We start from the raw sequence: 20311 nt of genomic DNA, 5'->3' as shown, positions 1-20311 counted from the left end.
GAGGAGGTGCAGCACCTTTGGAGAGTGAGCCCTGTCCTTCGCTCCTGGGGTTGTGTCTGGCTGGGAGCAAAGCAGTCTGTACCTTCCATCACAACACTCGTGGCATGCAACTACATGTAGATGGAGGGGAAAAGCAGTATAAAGAGGCACTGATTTTTTTAAAAATTTTTTTGATCACCTGTAGTTTATTTATTTACATTCCAGTTACTTTTACCATCTTCTGGAGCTCACATCTGCTTGCAAATACTGGAAACTCATAACTTGCATTTCTAATTGAAAATTTTCCATGTTTTTATGTTTCATGTTGCCTGTTTTCTTCTACCATTATAGTCCTGTGTTGAAACTAATAACTGAAATGGAAAGTAGTACAGGAGACATGTAACGATAAAGTTGCTTTATCTTGTGAGACTTGTAAGCTTTATTTAATTTCTTTATGAGAAGCACTAAGCACTCTTGTTCTTGCCATGACACTTTTTATTAGGACTTTGAAGATGATACTGATAATTAGTACAAATGTGTGCCTGCTGGAAGCATGAATGAAGAAGTCAGACTGGAAGTCTCCTAAAGAAAATTAGAAGCCAATCAATTATTCCTAAGTAGGAAGACAACTACTTTGCATAAGAAAAGATTAATGTAAAATGTAATTGTTGCTTTTTATAAGCCAGGACTATTCATTATTTTGTACCTCATAAAGCTGTAATCCTAATTACAAAGAAGGCTACATGTCAGATCCACAAGCCAAATTACTCTACAATTGTTCTGTTAAATCACATGTAGCATCCTTGCTGTACAGAGTATGTGCTGAATGAGCTCTTTCCAGACATTTCCTATCACCAGTACTATGTACAAACTTAATTTTGTGTTCTGTCTTGTAAAAATAGTGCAGTTGGGTTCTTTGTGTGTGTTTTGGCACTGAACACTAAATGCCAGCAGTTCCTTACATCATACATAGACTTCTAGTTTTACTCATGTTATTTAGGAGTAGTCTTATCTGTTACATACCTGAATAGCAGATATTGTTGACTGCAACTAACCTGTGGAAGTTTAAATAAAGGATTATCAACACATAGTGTATCTGAATGCAAATAATATTTATGGGGAGAATGAAACCTAATTCCATTATTTCTTCATAATGCAAATATTGGTTTGGGAAGTATAGCAAGTAGACTCCAGGAAAGCTTACATGGATATTATACTTGTTATTTAATTGCAGCTAGCATGTGATAATTGAGAGCTGGTGTGTATTAAGAGCACATTTTGTACCTGTAATTTATCTCTAAATCCACTGACATAACAATGTTATAAATCTAAATATTGAGCAGTACTCTTACTTTTAGACTTCTGACATTCCTGGGAGTACTGCTGCTTGCCTTGCCCCATCTGAAAATTGTGCTGAAAGCTAGTCTGTTTCAAGCCATTTTGTTATACATCTTCATTTATCTCTATTATCTTGCCTAGTTTTTTATCTTTATTAATACATGCCACAGTAGAGCACCTTTCAGTGCTGATTTATATTAGTGTCACAAAAATTGCAGCCTGCAAAAAGGAAATTCCTCCCCTCAGGAGGATGATAAATATCTACTTAAGCCTGTAATGACATTAAATGTTAATGTTTTCCTGAAATGAATCAGACAGAAGAAGTGTTTAAAGGAAGTGTGACCCAGAAAGCACAACCAGTTGAAACAAAAGTCTCTTAATGCACTTCTTCAGGCACCCCTCAGTGTGAATGACACTTGAATGTACCAAGCCACTTTAGAAAGAAAAGTGATGATACTTGTGCACTAAGAGCAGTAGGGAGCCTCTTGAAGGAACAGTGAATTTGGAGGGGTTTGTAATATACCTAAATTTTGGCAAGAAAGCAAGCTGAAAGAAAGATCATTAACTTAGGGGATTTTAAGAAAAGGAAGGTTTAATATGGGATAGTGGACTCCTTGGTTTATTGTGCTATGCCTTGTAATACTATGCACCTCTTTTGATGAGCTCTTAGTGATCAAAATGGGGTTTTCAGGTTTTCATGAAACTAAATTTTATTATAAACAGAGTCTCCAGAGGCATTCAAATGTCCCTGAATACATAGGGGAAAAAGGTGTAGGTTATTTGGTGTGGCTCTGAGGAAAAAAATTCTAATGAGTGAGTTAAAAAGAAATGTGAAAATTAATATCTTGATAGTTCAGGGGTTTTACCAGCTGGTTGGTTTGTTGATGGTGACTAATGTATCCTTGAACAGAGTTGTAGCATCTCTCTTGTTCTGGGCTTTTTTAATGGGTATGAACAGTAGGATGTGAGTAACTATGACTTGTCTGTTAGAGAACATTGATGTCTTGAGTATCCCTGAGAAAACATGTAGATTTCAGATATTTCCTAGCAGGAGTCTCTGTAGGGACAGATGTCTTAGGACCTTATGATATTTTGATATTTACCTATGTAGCCATTTAAGACTAACTTTCTTGACCCTCTTGAGAATTGCCTTACCTGGCAACAGTTTAAAACGCAAAAAAAACCTTTTTCTAGATCTGTGGCTAGATTTTTCAGTGTCTTTCTCCCTTAACTATACATTATAGTGGCTTTGTTCACTGTCATAATGCACCGGCATGAATGCTTTCACTGTTTTGATTCTGTGAACTAAAATGCAGCCTTCAGATTTGCTGTAATATGTGTGCCTGTGGTTTAGACACTTTTTTTTTTTTTGTGAAAAAAAAAGTCTGGGGAAGGAGCTACAGGCCCAGCAGGAAATCTTCCTTCGAGGAAATTCCAGTAACATAGCTCCTGCATGAGAGCTGAGCACTGCTGGGCTAAAGGTTTTGACAGATGTGATTACAAGAAGGGATATAGGATGAAGTTGTACCATAACTGTCAGTAAAGTCTTGAGGCATTTAAAATGCTCATTAAAATTCTCAGAACTTATAAAAATTTCTAAATAACTGAGCTGTGAGGGTATGCTTGAAATGAACCTACAATAGCTTCAGGACGGAGGCAGCATTATAAAGCAATGAACTGTGACTATACCCTGCTCTCCCTGAATGAGAAATGCTTACTCTGCTCTTTCTGCATATTCTCTGTATTCGAGTTTTTGTTGCATTATATGCTAATCAAACATCTTAGGTGCAAGTAATTTCAGTGTTTTCATAAAAAATACTGTTTGCAAACTTAATTTTTGCAGAGCTGTATCTGTTATTCTATTGTGCTTTAAGCCTGTCCTCCAGAAACCAATAGGCTGCTTTGGAAGATCTCTGGACTGGTGTGACTGTACAGCAGAGACTGATTTTTAGCTTTGTTTCCTCTTGGTATTTTATAATATGTAAACTGTGGAAAGGAAAGGTCATTCTGCTTCAAAGAGCAGGGGGATTGGGCCAGCCCAGCCCTCTTCTGAGAGCATCACCTTAGGAGGAGACCAGCAGGGAAGCTGGTAAGGAAGAGAAGCTGCTTGGGTCAGGCAGTCACGGGTTACGTGCATAAGAGGGCAGGGAGCTTTGGCCTGGGGCTGGACACATCTGAGTTAATGGAATTCTCTGAGAAGTCACAGAACAAACTAGTTGAGCTCTGTGGCTCTTGCTTAAAAGTAGTGAGTCGGAGATTCAAGAGCCTGGAGAAAACAGGGCATCTGAGCAGCAATTATCAGATGAGGATTTTAAGTGCCATAGGAGTTGGGCCACCAAACTTTCCAAGAGAGCTCTATCCAAGAGGGAGGTGGGGGAAAGAATTTGTTAAACACAGCTGAGGAGAGTGAGAAATTATAGAAAAGGAAGGACTAAAGGCTGTTCAGCACCAGGTATGATTATTCCTAGCTTGAAATGCCTTGACTAGGGAGGACTTTTTATTGGCACAGATAGATGGCCAAATCCAAACTCAGAATTGAGGTGATTTATGACTTGCCATTAGATGTGCTGGTGGTAGATAGCCCTCTTGAGGGCAAAAACTGGCTACAACCTTCTTCTAATACAAACAATAACTTCCACTAGCTTTGACCAATGAAAATAGCTTCAGATAAATAAGCAGCTCTGTTTACCTTCACTCTGCTAAATTACGCCATTGGTAATGAAAATATATACTTTTACAAAACAAACTAAAACCGAAGAGGACTCTATCAGCTCTTTAAACACGATGTAAAGCTTCCTGTTCTCTAGTCTTAAAACCAAAGAATGAAACTCCTGCACCAAGTGTTACTGGAGGGGAAACAAATACTTATGGAAGTGTGTGCTCTACAGCCTAGATAAACTCTTATTTTGCACAGTTTTTGCCTGAAGCGCTCCTTGGTAATGACTCACCTTGAGGCTTTTTTTTCTCTCTAGAGTAAGACACCTGGAGCAAAAATGTAACTATTAGAAGATAAAACAAAGCTTTCCAACTTTAGAACTTCTAAGGCTTCTTCATTACTCTGTATACTTGTGATGCATTTTTAAAATGCAAGGCAGAAAGGCTAAATACAAACCAGAAAAATACTCCCTATTTAATTCAAGTACTTCTAGAGGCACCAGCACAGCCTAATGTTATGAAAGTTACTAATCTCAAAATATAGAAACCCATGTTAATGCCCAGTAGAAACATCCCTTGAAAATAGAGGATGATGCTTCTTTGGGAATCATCCACTTATTGTGTTGCAAAAAGAAATTTTGGGTTGCTTATTCATGTCACCTATCTGTTGCATAGTAGTATAGCTAACTGGGGTAAATGGAGGACATGGAATTTAAATTTTTAGCATAGGTAACATAAAATTAAAAACAACTCCATGAAGCTCTGTTCCCCTGTCTCTGTATGACAATGTCAAGGAAACTTAAAGGCTTGAGTTGCTTGACCTACCCTATCTTTATGGATGATGAGGGTTCAGTCTGCCACGTGACAGACAAAAAGCTCTGAACTCGCACAGCTCTTAGTGTATGTGGCATGTATCCACACTTCAGAGAAAACCAGAATGTTCCTGTTCATACATGGACTGTGCATAGGGGAATGTCTGCTCTTGGATTTGAGATGTTCTAACAAGAAGTCTTTTCATTAAGAACTCCTAATGAGGCATTCTTTTGTACATGTATGTGTTCATGTGGAAATGAAAGATATGGGGGTCAAAATCCTCTAGGACAGAAACATAGGGGGTTAATAAAATCTCCAAAGCCTCAACAAGTATGTAAAATCTTAAACTCACACTAGAGCATACATCTGTATTACATTTTTCTCTTGAATGTAGTCCTTCAGTACTACCAAACAGAGAGAGCAAAATCATACTCAGCTGTTTATGTATTATGAAGAATTGGAAGAATAACTCCCAGAATTTCTAACTTACTCTAAGGTTATCTTAAATCATTTAACAATGAAGTCCTGAATTTGTGTGTGACTCTGCCTGATGAGACACCTGCAATCACATGGAGGTCATTTCTAGGTCCTTAACAGGACACTGAACCTTGTTAATGTCACATAACATCACTGTGGAGAGAGATTTATTTGGCTTTTCTGAAGAGTATCTGGAGTTAAATTAAAATTCAAAAAAGAATCGTGATTCTTTGTAGGTTTTTTATGTTTTCTTTGCAACTTCAATTCCAGGGTTTTGCTTCTATGAACCCCCTATACTTTGATCCTCAAGTATGGATTTCTTTTATTACAAGTTTGTAGGTGTCCACTACTGCAAGCGTGAACTAGTGAAAATGCCATTAAGATTTTTAGTACTATACCTGCTCATTTAGAATCTGAGTACTCTTAAGAGACACTTCTTGCTTAACTCCACCTTCAGGTTTATTTAATTTTCATCTAAATGGTCCCTTTAATGACAACACATGTTATTCCAATTACATAAACATCTAGTTAAAAAACTAACAATGTGCAAGAAAACATACAAGTTCTTCAAATACAGTTAGCTTTGCATAAAAACTTTGAGGCCTGTGATACAGAAACAGGACACAAATAAGAAGCTCCTGATACATAAGGATGAAAGAAAATGGAGCTAATGTTTTTGCATATGCTTGCTAAGGTCTGTAGAAAGATGACTAAACCTGAGGGTGAGAGGAAGCATGCGTGTCTGGTAGCATACAGCACAGCATGTATAAAAAATGGACGACTCTGTGTTGCCTGCTGTCTGTAGACTTGCAGTTCTTACTGCCTCTGCTCCAGCTGTGTTTCTCACTGCTTTGGTTTATTCTTTAAACCAAACTCCAGCCTAGCTTAACAAAACACAGTCCGTATACTACTGTGAAAGCTATAGTTACTGGGGTGACAAGCTCATAGCACTGGAATTTATCACTTATAAAATACAACAGGAACTGAGTTATCAGTTCCTTATGAATGCTACAGGAAGGAAAGACTTCTAACTTCTGACAAACAGTATTCACTCCCGGTCTTCACAACATGTTGTGCATTTGCATAAGAGGACCCACAGATTTTTGATTCATCACATATGGGGATGAATGGTCTTGAAGCTGTTAATGACGCATTTATGTATATATTTTAAAACATGACAGCATGTATTCTTGTCACTCAGCACTTGAGATCCAAATACACTATTGTATGTATTCATGTTCTTCTAATTTTTGTACTTTTTTATCGACAGGGTTTGCCTGACCACATGCTTTGGGATTGGGGTCTTTTGAAATGCTTTTTATCCTCCTGAGCTCTGCCAATACCTGTGTCTGCCTCCTCTTTTATTGCTGGTGCTTTCCAGGCCTGCTTATTTGTGCTGTCAAGAGAACAAAAGTTGCAGTAGATCATACAGATCTCATTTCAGGTCTCCCTTCTCCTTCACAGCTCTTAATGAGCTCACAGAATGCCTGAGGGGGTCAGACCAAAAGCCCACCTAACTCTGTGTTTGGGTTGACTGGAGGTACTATTTAGAGAGAATGTGGTCTATTTCCCTCATATTCCCTCCAGCATCCAGAATTACTGCATTAAGGATGGTAAACAGTGCACCTTTAAAGTTTCTTGTGGAAAGAAACTCCTCAACTTCCTGTGGCAGAGAAGTTGCAAAAGTGGTAAGAATATCAATTCCTTTTAAGTTTGTTCTAGTATTGTAGGATTTGGTGAATGTTTATTATGCAGCTTATCTAATGCATTTATAAACTTGTAAGCCACAATCATATTCACTCCTCAGTTGTTTTTTTTTTCTTTTCCAGTTGAAGAATTGTCTTTTCAATGTCCCTTCATAAGGAGGAACTCTATCTCCCTGAGCAATTCCTTGTACCTTGAACTTCTCAGTCTTTGGGATATGTAGATCAGAACTACATACAAAACTCAATAGGAATAAACAGATTTTGTGTAGTTGTGGTGTTGTCCCATCTTGTTACCCAAACCCTTCTACAGATGACACCCAGCATCTTCTCTTTGGCTGTCAGCACACACTGACAACTCTGCTAAAACATGTTCAGTTATGACAAGGTCTTTTTCCTGAGTGTTAGCTGAACAAGGTATGATTTTTTTTTCCTAGATGCATTCCCAAGTTTTTACCCATCAAAACCTCCCAGTCTTACCCATCAAAGTTTTAGTGGACTTTTTTCCCTATCAGCACAGTACCGTGAGCTTATCTGTAATGCAGGTTGCACTGCACATGCATTTTCTACACATTACTGATGAAGATGTATTCAAGTGGTCCCAGCACCAGTTTTCAGTAAGGTTGTATTTCTGACTTTACTGCCAAAAAAGGTGACCAGTAAGCTCTATCCTTCTCTTGGTATCTTTTAATTGGTTTTCAAGTCAAGAAAAGGACATCTCTTCCAATTCCATATTAGGGTTCTTTAATAAATCCTTTCCAAGGGATTTTTATCCTTGTGCTTTTCTGACACTACTTTAGCCATCTACAAGCTTTGTGAACTTAAATTCTCCTTTATACAAGTTCTACACCTTTTTCAGACAGCTATGTTTATCCTTGCTCTCAGTAAGCTTACTCTTTATTGCCAACTTGACCATCCCATCAGGATTGGAAATTGTTCACTGGTCTGTAGCTTAGCTTTCCCTCTAGACTCTCATTTTTATAGGTGACAGCTGTGTTCACAATCTGTCAGTCCTCGACACACAGGCAATCTGTAATGATAGGTGAAGGCACCTTGCTCAGCAATTCTGCAATTTCACTTCTGATTTCCTTCAGAGCTTTTTGATAGATGCCATTTGGTCCCAAGATCTTACCAGCACCTAGCTTATTTATTTAAAACAATTACATAGAATGTACTAGACCACATTGACCTAAACCTTCTGGCCTAGCTGCTGCAGAGAATTTGGCTTCTCTGTCATAGTCTTTATCACTGGGTGCCCCTTCTTACACCCTTGTCATCAACTCTCTGACTAGTTCCCTGCCTGGTTCCCTGCTTTTGGTGTATGTTATGATGTTTGTGCTACCATGCTACCACCATGAGCATCATTTCCAGATGATTTTTTTAGACTTGTTATATTACACTTGACCTGCGTGTGGTGCTGGTTTTTTTTTTTTTTTGAATTGTGGCACATATTTTATCTGTGCTTCTAATGAAGTATTTAACAGCCACCAGGCTGTTTGTAGGTGTCTGCTTTTTGCCTATTGTTCGTTATTGTTTGGGGAGGCAGGTTTGTTTGCATTATTAGCTGTCTTTATTTATAAAACACCCCAACTTATTTCAGATTTCACTTTAATTGTCCTGTCCTGGAACATTTACCCTACTGCACTGTGGTTGCTGTTACAGAGTAGCTATCCCATGAATATCTCTTACATATTATGTTAGCACCCATGCACTACTCAAGCTGCTGCTTTTGATTTGGATACTATTTGAGACCTATTAGTTGTTCCAGCAGGCAGTCATGTTTCACTGGAATGCTTTCCCTCATCATAAGCTGCAATACTTAGTTTCATTAGCATGAGATCTTGAGATCTCTCACTATTACTTCCTGTCTGAAACTTGCAGTTTCCCTTCTCTCACCTTCCAGTCACTGCTGTTGTCTTGATCAAGTAGCACAGTTCTAATTCTTTTTTAGAACACAACTTCCAACCATGGAGACCCTACTGCTCTGCTACTTGTTTTTCCTGTAAGATGTCTGTGCTGTTGCACTCTATGCAACCATTCCCATACAGCCCCACTCTGTCAACAGCACATCTGGCTGTGCCAACCTTAACTCATTAGCCTGATAACTGTCCTACTGATTTATTGATTTTCCCACCAGGGTTTTGAATGCTTGTTATACCAGTACTATTGTTCAATACCATACAATTTAATTCTTCCATCCATCTCTCAAGCTTCTAGCACTGACATAAAGCTCTTGCAATTTCTGTCCTGGCTTCCTTGCACTGGCATGTGCCAGCTGACTGGCGTCATGGGCAAGCTGATCTGCCTTCCTGAATAACAGCTGAAGCACCTCTGAAAAGGCTGCAACCCCCTTCAAAGTCCACATCAGTCTGTGAACCAGGTGTTTTGAGTTTCAGTTTTTAACCTGCTTCTAATTTAAATATTGCTCTACAGCCTTTTAGTGTTTCCACTAGGGTAACTAGTAGGTCTTGCTCTGATTTTGTTTAAGATATAAGCTGTCTTTCCTCTTTTTTTTTTTTTTTTCCTAAAATGTTTTCCTGTTCTTAACATACCAGTATTTCTGGAGAAGAAACAGGTAAAAGCATTAGATGAAGTGAGTTTTGCAAAGTCTAGTCAATCTTATCCTCATATTTAGAGGCATTTTTATATTATGAATGAAGAAATTCCAAATTCTACTAAGAGTGCTTAGTACCTTGGAAAAGTACCATCTGGAAAACTACCAGTAGGGAGAAAAAGAAGTAGGACTGAGGTAGAGTATCATGTGATAATGCTTGTTTCCTGAGCCACTGAGAATATACTATGTAGGTGTATAAAAAGATTTATGAGTAATTCACATAATATGAGATGTGAACAGCTAAAAAAATGGCATTTTTAAATGGCGTTACTAATTCCTGTATAAGCTTTTCACAAAGCTGGGTGGACACATAAAACTGGCAACTGCTGTAACTCCAGTTCCAACAGACTCATCTGTACTGTACTGTTACAAGCATCATTCAGGATAGTACCTTCCTTCTTCTGCTACGTCAGAAAATAAGCATGTTTTGGGTTATGAAATATTGTTGTCCCCCACCCTCCCATTTTGTCACCACAGACTCAGCTTAAAAGGATCTGAGTTCTGACTGATGTAAGACCTCCTGCCTTCAAGATTCCACAATGAATTCCAGTATGAATTGCATCCTTTGGCCTAAGAGAGAGATGAATTTGTAATGTATGTACGCTATATACTGCTGAGTCAGGGAAAGAACTCCAGGATGAAAATGTGTAGAATATCATTTTATGTTAGTGGCTCAGCTTGTCAGAGGTGATCAGAGACTCTATACAAAGTACTCCGTTACAAAGCAAAGTGGGGCATGGTGTAGTCATTAAAAATGACAGTTTCCACCAGTTTATATCTCTTAATAGTAGCTAAAGAACTAATGTTATTTTGTTCAGCTCTAAAACACATCTCAAAATTCAGGTGAAAAATCTTGGAAATATCCTTTGGATCCATGTAGTACATTTAATAAGGAAGACTTACACAGAAGACCATTATACTGAAATTTATTTGAATTCTTGAGCACATCATATTCATTACATTTTAGTGCTTCCCAATGAGATGTTTACTATATGTTTCTATAAATTACGCATTCATTGCATAAAACTGCATTCATTTCTCTATCACCATACTATATAAATTATCACAAAAACAGATGAACCAACAAAAGATTCTTGAATACATGTGACATTGGTGGGCTGAAAATAGCAGTTATAGCTTATCTTCATGGTAAGCAGCTCTAAATGAATCCCGCTTGAATTCATTTAATTAAGAAGCTGAAAAGAAAGGAAAACATGATTAAATGCTGAAAAATGCATATAAAACATAGCACCAAAATTATTTGAAAAGAATAAACAAGGACTTCAAAACATAATTTGAAAAGTCATTTGACATTTGTGTAATAATCTCTTAAGTTCTTATATTCCATTTAGTAATTACTAAGCAACCATGAAAGTTATCAAATAAAACATGAGTGATTGAAACTTAAATTTGTCTATTTAAAAAAAATTAGAAAGCAAAACACTCTTCAAACATCTGTTCTCTTTAATCAAGTTCTGCATCTGCTCTTAGTAATTTAAGTGAGAAGTCTCTCCCAGGGGATGTTTCAGGTTTATTTAAAACCATCTTCTTTTACTGCTGAAGTGGCCCCAGAGCTGGGAGAGTATATAGCAATTAGCAAGGCTCTGTAGGGTTGCAGACTCTTAAATCCTCAGTATTTTAATAAATTAAGAAGTTTCCAATGATATTGCTGTTTCTGTACATCTGGAAGGAAACTTTGTATTTCGAAAATGTAGATACGTATTGTGTGTCACACCTTTCTAAGTGCTTTACCAAGTCCCATAGATTGGGAAACAGGAACACAGAGAGAGAGAGAGACTTGTGCATGACTATAGACTAACTGTACAAACGCAAAAGCAAGGAACTACTGAATGGCAGTACTGCCTCTAGCTTTGCCTGGTAGGTCTTTCAACTCCTAGACCTGCAGTGTGCACTAGCATACATGTTGTAGCAATTTCACCAGTTTTTCCATTAATGGAATTAATTAATTAATCATTACAAAACATAAATACAAGCACCACAAGCTTAAAAGACTGTATCAGTATAAAGATCACTGCTGCAAAAAGCTGACAAGCTTGTTAGGCAAGATATACAAACCAAGGCAAAACAGATGGCAACTGGCTGGGTGCTGGAGGGTGAAGGGATTAATGAAAGGGAAAAGCCAGCGAGAACAACTTCATGAAGAGATGAATTGTAGAGAGCTGAGGGGAGAAGTAAGAGAGTGCTGAGCACATGCAACTAAAAAGATAACCCAGGTCTAGAAAGATGTGTAAGGTCATGTATAGGAAAGGATCCGAGAGGAGAAGAGAGAGGACTACTAGTAGTGAAAAAGTTTGGAGAGAAGAGTGGGAAGGGCTGAAGATTACAATAATCAGGGAGGTAGCATTGATAGACTTAAGAGGTGTAAAAGATTCAATGATATAACAGCAAAGAAATACAAATACAGCAGTGTCACTTTGGATTAAAATGCTACTACCATAGCTGTTGACCCTTACTTTCTGTCTATAAGGGAACTGCATCTTTAGCAGCTACGAGACATGACATAGGATAAGAGAAACACTGAAAGTAGCCAATTTTGCTGGGCACTATAGATCAGAATGTGAGAATGTGAATCCTGGTATTTATCAGAAGTATATGTACCAATTCATAAACTTAAGGTGACTCAATTTAATTGTGCATGAAATCAACATGGAATATCTAAAAAGCTGTTACTAGTGTGCTCAGGTTTATTAATAAATTTAATTTTCTGTGTCTGCAAATACTCTTTATTCTACGTACTAATATTTTTTCCAGTATATTTCCAAGAAATAATTATTTTATTCACTTGCATTTAATTTCAATTTCAATATTTTACAGGATTTCTTTACTGAAACTAATTTAATTACAACAAGGGTAGATGTGTATACAGTGAATGTGAGGATTTTTCAAGCTCTGGGGCATCTTGCAATTTGTGTGTCCTGTTGCATTGACTGTTCTTCCCCAAGCAATGAACGAATACTTTATGTCTGACTTAACATTTATGGGCTTTTGATGAAAATAAGGCATCTTTTATTTATCATGCTTTGCACAGCTTAGTTCATTTTCTCTGCTACCCAATAAAGAATATGTATTTTCCATTCCATCAATACATAGTTCAGAAGGCTGATTATTTTTTATGGTTTAACCAAAAAAATTTCACATTACTCTTGTAAATAATACTAAAATACAGTGGCTATGAACGATAATTGGATAATGAAACATTCAACCGCAGGCAGGTTCGAAAAGAATTCCTTCAAAAGCTACTTAATGAAAAATTATGGAAAAACAGAATTTTTAGGTGCTCATTTCATTTAAATTGAGATTAAAACAACAAATGATAAAATGTAGGCTTGAAAGAACAATTTAAAGTGTTAAGAGTAATGAAACTCTGCTAGAAGTTTCATTCAGAAAACAAAGCAGAAAAAACAATATAGGGCAGTTAATTACTTGTGGCCAAAGCTAAAAAAACCCCCAAAAAACAAAAAACCAAGAACTTTTTTTTAATATCAGTAAAGCGTGGATAAGACTGCGTCCTTTTGAAGCAATGTTACAAATATTTACATGCCTAAAATTCCCAGTAATACAATACTGTGCTAGTGTACTGATGTCGTCTGTTCTGTTCTTAGCACCCTCTCTTTCATATTCTGTAGGCTTTTTGGACTGAAACTGCCTAAGGTGTGGTTTCCAGAGAGCCCTCCAAGCTCCTTCCTGACTAGCAAAGTTAACTTAGAGTTCATGCTTTTGGTTTATAGGGAAGAATAGTCTCTCTGTCACTCCCATGTGTATGAGTTGACTGATGAAATCCTGTGTTGATATAATGAAATTTTATTACTCAGTCACTGAGTATCTGATATTTAATGTATCATTTATTCACTTTAATACTAGGGTGAGAAGGCTTCAAAAAAACATTCTCTAACATATATCAACACACTTTTCTTATCCAGAAAGAATTATAAAGGGAAAATGTTCAACAGTATAAAATAAAATTATTACATAATCTTTCAATAGTTAATTATATCAATTAAAGTGAAAGTTATAGCAAAATGAAAAATTTCATCTGGTTCTCATAAAAAAGGTGGATTAGTACAGCCATGAAAAAGTCCTGCCATGGCAAAAATGGCTCTTGCAGAGAGATTTGCTGTATGTGAGCTCATCCATCATGATTGTGTTCGCTCAGTGAGTAACCTTCATGATGACCCCCACATTGCATCACCTTTCCCATTTGAATGCTTTACTGTATAAGGGTATTTTACCAGAATATTAATTAAACAATTTTTCCCAACCCTAGCCAAGAAGAAAATCATGTGAAAGAATCAAATCAGAATTGGAAAATGTCTGAGGTGCAAGAATCAAATCAGAATTGGAAAATGTCTGAGGTGCATCAAAAAACGTCCGTCAAAATTACTGTCCCTTCCTACACACATGCCCTCTAAAGAGCACCTTATAGACCTGCACTCATATCTAGCACACCTAGGGACACTTTTCTGTTATAGAAATTAACAATGGCATTACTAGGGTCAAAGAAAGTACAGAATTCTCAGTACTTGTATTTATGCACATTAGAAAAAAAAAGTCTTTCTCAATTTTTTGACTCCGGCTATGTTTATCCACCTCTGTTTTGATTTATCTTTGCTACATGGAGGTCACTGCAGAAAAGAGGATGCACAGCAGGTTCTGTTACTGTTTCATTTTTTACCACTGCATGATGTTTCACACAGGCATGACTGAGTTGTTCAGTTCCAGAGAACAGAAACAATTTAGGACGTTTGAATTTTTTTCTTTTTTAAGTAGGATAGTGAAGTTGATGCTTGAGGTCATGCATATAGCATTAAAGCAATTTCAGTTTTCTTTAACTGTTGCTTTAGGCAGGCCAACATAATGTTACATTTTTCCTGACAGATCATCAGTATGCATTGTTGTTAGTATTGTTAAAGGCAAAGTTTTACTAGCCTGAGGACAATTCATCACATAAAGACCGATAGTTTCAAGGTGAAATCTACAACCAGTGAAAGGAAAAGGATAGACGGATTTCACGTCTTAAGATATAACTGCACTGGGATCAATTGATGAGGCATCAAACAAAAAGATTAATGTATTTTAGCATATATGACTGAAGTTAAAAAGCAGGATACTAAATTAAAAGGGGAATGAGAAAATAACAGAGTTTATATACTTGGTCCTCTTTAGTGTTTTGCATGTTTAGTAAAATTCGTAAGAACTATCCACAAAAAATGAAGAGGCTTCTCTAAAAAACGCTATGGGATTGTGATGAAGATGACATGGTTGAGACCACTGAAGGGTCAAAGAATCAACAGTATGTTTATTTAAAGTAACAGAAAATGAGGTCAGAGCTACCCAAGAGACCAACAGAAGCATAAAAGATTTAACACTGGAAACCAGATAAGCAAATTACACATTTGTGAAACTAATAAATGAAATTTGGTAACAGCAGAGCAAAAGGATCAGCTCTAGTGATGGTTTCCAATAATTCTGCATTGAGTGAGGATTTAAGTTTGAATGATTAAGTTATTACCATGAAAACTCAGAAGAATCTAGGACAGACCAACTAAGCCCAAAAGATCTTGCTTAAATGTGCAGAAGCCGCAACATTATAAAAAATACCCCAAGAAAAGTGTGTAACACTTAGCCAGCTATTAAATGTTTCTCATGAATTTATGCATACACACTGTTCATTTCTTTATGAATTTACTTGATCAGTGTTACTGATTTGTAAGTTGTGGTATTGAGTCTACTTAGCTCCTTAAGACAGAATTTGGTTTATGGATCTAATAATTTCATCACAGTAACAACATGATGTGGCACTACTTGATTTTATCAGGATTGTGATGAATCATTCTTTTCAGCATTGCCCTGGATTTATTTCTTTTTTAAGCAGCTTTAGCATACTAACAGGTACACTTATTTTTGATATGCATCACCTATCAAACTAAATATTTTTAAATTAAGCTTTTAATAGAATTGTTCCTGTTGCAGCGGTTGAGGCCGCAATGGGACCTGTCGGGGAGTTGCAAGGCCCTGGATCAGTCTGGGATTGTTGGTGGGCCGGTACTGAAGTTTAGAATCTCACCCTTGGTTATGGTGAGATCTTTGCTGTGCTATATAGATTAATGTCAGCTGGTTGGCCCGTTGGCCACCCTCCCCTTTTTCTTTATGTTCCTTATTGAATATCCATGTTTTCTAGAACCTCCCACATTGTTTGAAGCCCTATTGGTTTGTGGTTCCCCGGTCCCACCCCTTTCCTTCCCTATTGGCTCCAACCCTGTCAGTTTGTGTCTGCTCCTCCCCCTGGCCCTCACCTTATTGGTTAAGGGTGCTTTGCCTGCCCATGGTACCTCCCCCTATATAACCTTGGAACCCCTAATTGTTCGAATCTTTCGTCCCTGGATCCCTCCAATAAACCTATCCTTTGGAGCTCTGTACGGAAGACCCCTCCTGCCTCTTTGTTCCTGGACTGCTCTTTTGGATTTCTATCTCTGTGTGTGTTTGGTTGTGTGCTGCCACGGCACCCGGTGTGTGTGTGTGTGTGTGTGTGTGTGTGTGTGTGCGCTTGTCTGCGGGTGTGCACAGCATCACCCTGGTGTCCCTGACGGGGAGTGGCTGCTGAGGACCAGCTCTTATGAAGGACACTCAGGGAAGTCGCAGCGGCAAAGACACTATCTGGGCTAAACACTGCCGTGAGCGTCAGCTCCCCCTAGCTCCAGTTCTTGCTGTCCTTTATTCTTAGCTTGGATACTAAAAGAGAAGTATGAAATCTACATACACCTCCAACTTCTGCTAGAAACTCCCATTAAAAGATGTCTGGTATTTCAATAAATTCAAGATTGATTGTGGGGAGAATAAAATAAATCCACTCCACCTAGTATTTACAGCAAACAGATTAGCAAGAAAAGAGGTAAAAGTCCTACATTATTTAAATTAAGATTCCCAAAGGTTATAGTATCTGATACTACAGGATATGTAATAGACCTCAGTGATTAAGTTTGCAGGAACACCAGTGGTATTGTGTTGGCATGCAAACTCACAGAGCATACTAATGCTCACAGTGCTGTTCAGCACCAGACATCCTAGGTATTAGACAGCAGCCAAAAAACCCTATTGCAAACATTCACAAATGCAACGCAAGGTCTGGCACAGATATATAAGCATGTTGTTAATAGGTGATATGAACATTCCTAAGATGAAAGAACTAAAAATGAAACTAGTACAACTGTCAGGTTCTCTTCAGTAGTTACTAAATTGCATGGCAAGGAACCCACCACCACCACCAACTGCCTTTTCCATTTAATTAACTTGTTATTAGAAGATGGAAGGGAGCTCAGACCACGGATTGCCATTCTTTGGCAGTGCTCAAGTGAGCTCTGAGCTGCAGATTAAGCTCATAATTCATGCTTCTTTAAAGTTTAAGACTTAAGTAGCTAATGGGAGGTAAGAATACCTCACACTTAGGAAAACTGGATCCTGCCTTTCACCCAGGCAGGTGAAAGTCAAGCTAGATGTAATCTCCAGAGAGTATACTGAGAGGCGGGACAGACTATCCCAAATGGCAAACTACTAGCTCTATACTGATGAAATTTTGCAGTATGATGCTACTGGGCCCTTTACAGACCTCTTTCCTTACCAGAAATTACTAAAAAGCAGGAGCATACCTTGTGCACATATTGCAACGGGAAGAATTTCCTTGTTTTCAGTATGGTGTTACTAAATGCTAAAACTAATCTGAAGCAACCTAAATGTCAATTAAACAGCCTAAAGAGACCAAGCTCTGTAAAAATGAAAATAGTTGTAAAGTCTCAGAGCAAATTCTAACAGAAAAATTGTAATAGCTGAAATTACATCTAAGTTGGCTTTGCAAGGCTGAATCCTTTTTAGTAGAACATAACACAGAATATAAAACTGGCTGTTGTACTAATCATGTGGCCTAATCAGAGAAATCTACTTTTTCATTTGTCAGAAAAATTGCAACTGTTTAACTAACAGGTGTATGTATAATTCAGAAAAACTACAATCCTTTCTCTCCTCCATGGTGTGGCTGACAAAAGAAAAGGGTACTTTTAGTGAAGTCAAAGCTTAGCACTGTACACCACTTTGTTGTTTTGTGCCCTGTCTTATGTACAGCTTAGTTATACAAAAATAAACATTTAATAAAGCCTTATAAACTAAAGCATGTTTTCTTTTTGCATTTTTCCGGGGGCACTGAGTATGTCACACATCTGAGCTCAAACCCTTTTAACTGGTCTGCCTTAACAGTCATGCCAACAGTAGCATTCCAGCCCTTTTTGGTTTCCTTAAATTAATCACCATTCTTCCTGCTTCTACCACCTTCCATTGGTTTCAGTGGTAAAGATTAAAGATTGTTTACCTGAAAGCAATTCTTAAACTTCTATAAAGCTATTACAATCTTTAAGATGAGAATTTAATGACAGATTACCTGTATGGGTAGCCATGGTATTTGGAGCGAAATATTGACAGCAGGAAGCTGAAGAAAAAGACCACGAGACCGAGGCCTACCAGACATATTACTGGAAAGAAAACAACTCTGTTTATTAGCACAGAAAAGATTTAAAACTGCAATCTCTACAAAGAATATTATTTATGTCAATCATTTATAGAGAATTTGACACAGTTAAATACAAAATGTTACTGCCTTGACTACTGAAGCCCACTACCTTCTGACAGGATTTCAAACTGATATGGAAATAATATTTATGGTTATTAGTAAAAAATTACCTGTCAGGGTAAATGTATTTTCAAGAAAAAAAGAGTAGAAATTTGAAAGTCAAATGTATGTGGGTGCAAACACCTTACTGCTGATAATGGATTTAATAACCCATTAAATTATACATATCAAATAATGTCATTTCAGGTATTTGCTTTTTCTTTTTCGAAAAAAAATTACATTTAGAAAAATGTCCCTTGACTAATGGAATCATGTTCTCTCTAGTCAACCATCTATGGCTGAATAGCAGTAAAGGCAGCTTAGAACTACTTTATGTATTTATTAATGGCTAAAAATTTCACTGTTCTAAGTTCCAAGGCTGGCAGCCAAATCACTTTTTACTCTTAGCTCACTAGCAATATAAATCTTCAGGTTCTGAGGGTAAATAACAATGATGCAGACCTTCTGATAGCATCCAGGTGAAAGTGCTTTGAGTCTTTTCAGGCAAAGAATGAACTAACAAAGTAAATGCTTAAACAAAAAAAAATTTGGAACATCTGTTTGCACCCTGCGGAATAATAGCATAAAACCTTCTTGATTGTGATAGCCTGCTCTACTGCGTGTAAATAAATTTTTTAAAAAGGGGGACATATTACAAACTGATGCATATAACTGAGATGCAGCTCATCTACATTAATGTTTTGATTCTAGTGAGCTACTTTGATTTTTGAAACTCTTCTTATACTATTCCTACTTTAGCCAACTTTTTGCTATTTAACTGCAATATTCATGCTTCAAAAGTATGCTGACTTTGAGCGAAGGATGAGCAAACATAAAGCCAAGGAAACTGACAATGATGCATTCTTTCATTAAAGCAGACCATGTGGAAAGTGACACATGTCAACTGGAATATAAAATTTTTACAGTTATTTTGAGAAAACTAGCCATGTACAAACCTAATAAACATTATATTCATTATAAAGAAATCACCACTGACAAATATGATTTCCAAGCATGGATGAATAAATTGGAAGCGTGAACAGTGCAAGGCAGATACACAGAAAGCATTCACACAATGCCCACAAAGACCAGAGTCTGAATTTTTACTGCAGTCCACTGATATTTCACTGTGCCTGTGTTCACAGGCCCAGATGTAAGATCATATTCCAATTAAACTTATGTCACTGTATCCTTTGACATCCCTGTTAAAGCTAGTTACTGTAGAAGATACTCAGAATTAAATGATACATCTACAGCTTGCTGAAGGAGACCCTCAAATCACTATAGATTAGAGAGATCTCAAGCCATTCAACCAGCTATTATGAAGAATTCTAGAATGCTTTTAAAGAAAATAGTTGGCCAGCTCTATCTGCAATACTGTGTATTATAGAGAAACTAAAGAACTGATCTCAAAAGAAAGAGGAGGCAGAGTAGGAAATTTGGTATATTCCAAAGACCTTTAATGGCTTATATGAGAAAGGTCAGGGGATATAAAAGGTGCAAAGGCAGATGGGCATATTTGTTTCAACCTATGTCATACTCAGAAAAACCTTGTTTGACGTAACAGTGAGGAAGTTTGATTCTGGATAAAACAGTTTCATATTGTGTGTTTATGTGATTCATTGACAAAAAATCTCACAAATATTCTGAGTAACAACAAAATTCAGAAAAACATAAAAATTGAACTTCAAGCTAAGTATCTTTAGACATTACAGATTAGGATATGTTTTGTACTACACCTACTGCTTGGTTTCCACCTTACTCTGGAGACATGATACTGACAAGAGTACTGAATAAAAGAATTTTCACACTCTTTTGGATGTTGTCATCTTAAGTACATAAATTCATTTTGAAAACAATGTTTTGAAACTCTTATTCTTTATATCACTGACTTCTGATATAACTGAAGAGCCAAAAAGCATTTCTGCAATGTAGCAGAGATACTGTGTCAACCTGTCCCTTGACTGAGAATGCTTAAAATATTTTTTTTACTGTTACTACTTCATGTGAATGCAGTTTTATCAACAGAATTTTTATGCTCTCCTCTTTTCCAGCCCA

The 20311-nt window shown here is 37.1% G+C and overlaps 1 protein-coding gene across 1 annotated transcript in view; it reads right to left on the bottom strand.

Annotated features, from left to right (window-relative positions):
- Positions 1 to 10489: 10489 nt before the first annotated feature.
- TUSC3 (tumor suppressor candidate 3) overlaps positions 10490 to 20311 on the bottom strand; it is an 81909-nt gene continuing 72087 nt past the window's right edge. Inside the window, exons 9-10 of the mRNA XM_017744632.1 lie at positions 18026 to 18116; positions 10490 to 10775 (exon numbers count right to left, since the gene is read on the bottom strand). Coding sequence (XP_017600121.1) covers positions 10760 to 10775; positions 18026 to 18116 — 107 coding nt within the window. The 3' untranslated portion in view covers positions 10490 to 10759. The remainder of the gene's footprint in view (positions 10776 to 18025; positions 18117 to 20311) is intronic.

Source organism: Corvus brachyrhynchos, unplaced genomic scaffold, assembly GCF_000691975.1.
Source record: "Corvus brachyrhynchos isolate BGI_N302 unplaced genomic scaffold, ASM69197v1 scaffold17, whole genome shotgun sequence".
NCBI classification, from domain to species: domain Eukaryota; kingdom Metazoa; phylum Chordata; class Aves; order Passeriformes; family Corvidae; genus Corvus; species Corvus brachyrhynchos.
This window is presented reverse-complemented; position numbering and strand designations above follow the sequence as displayed.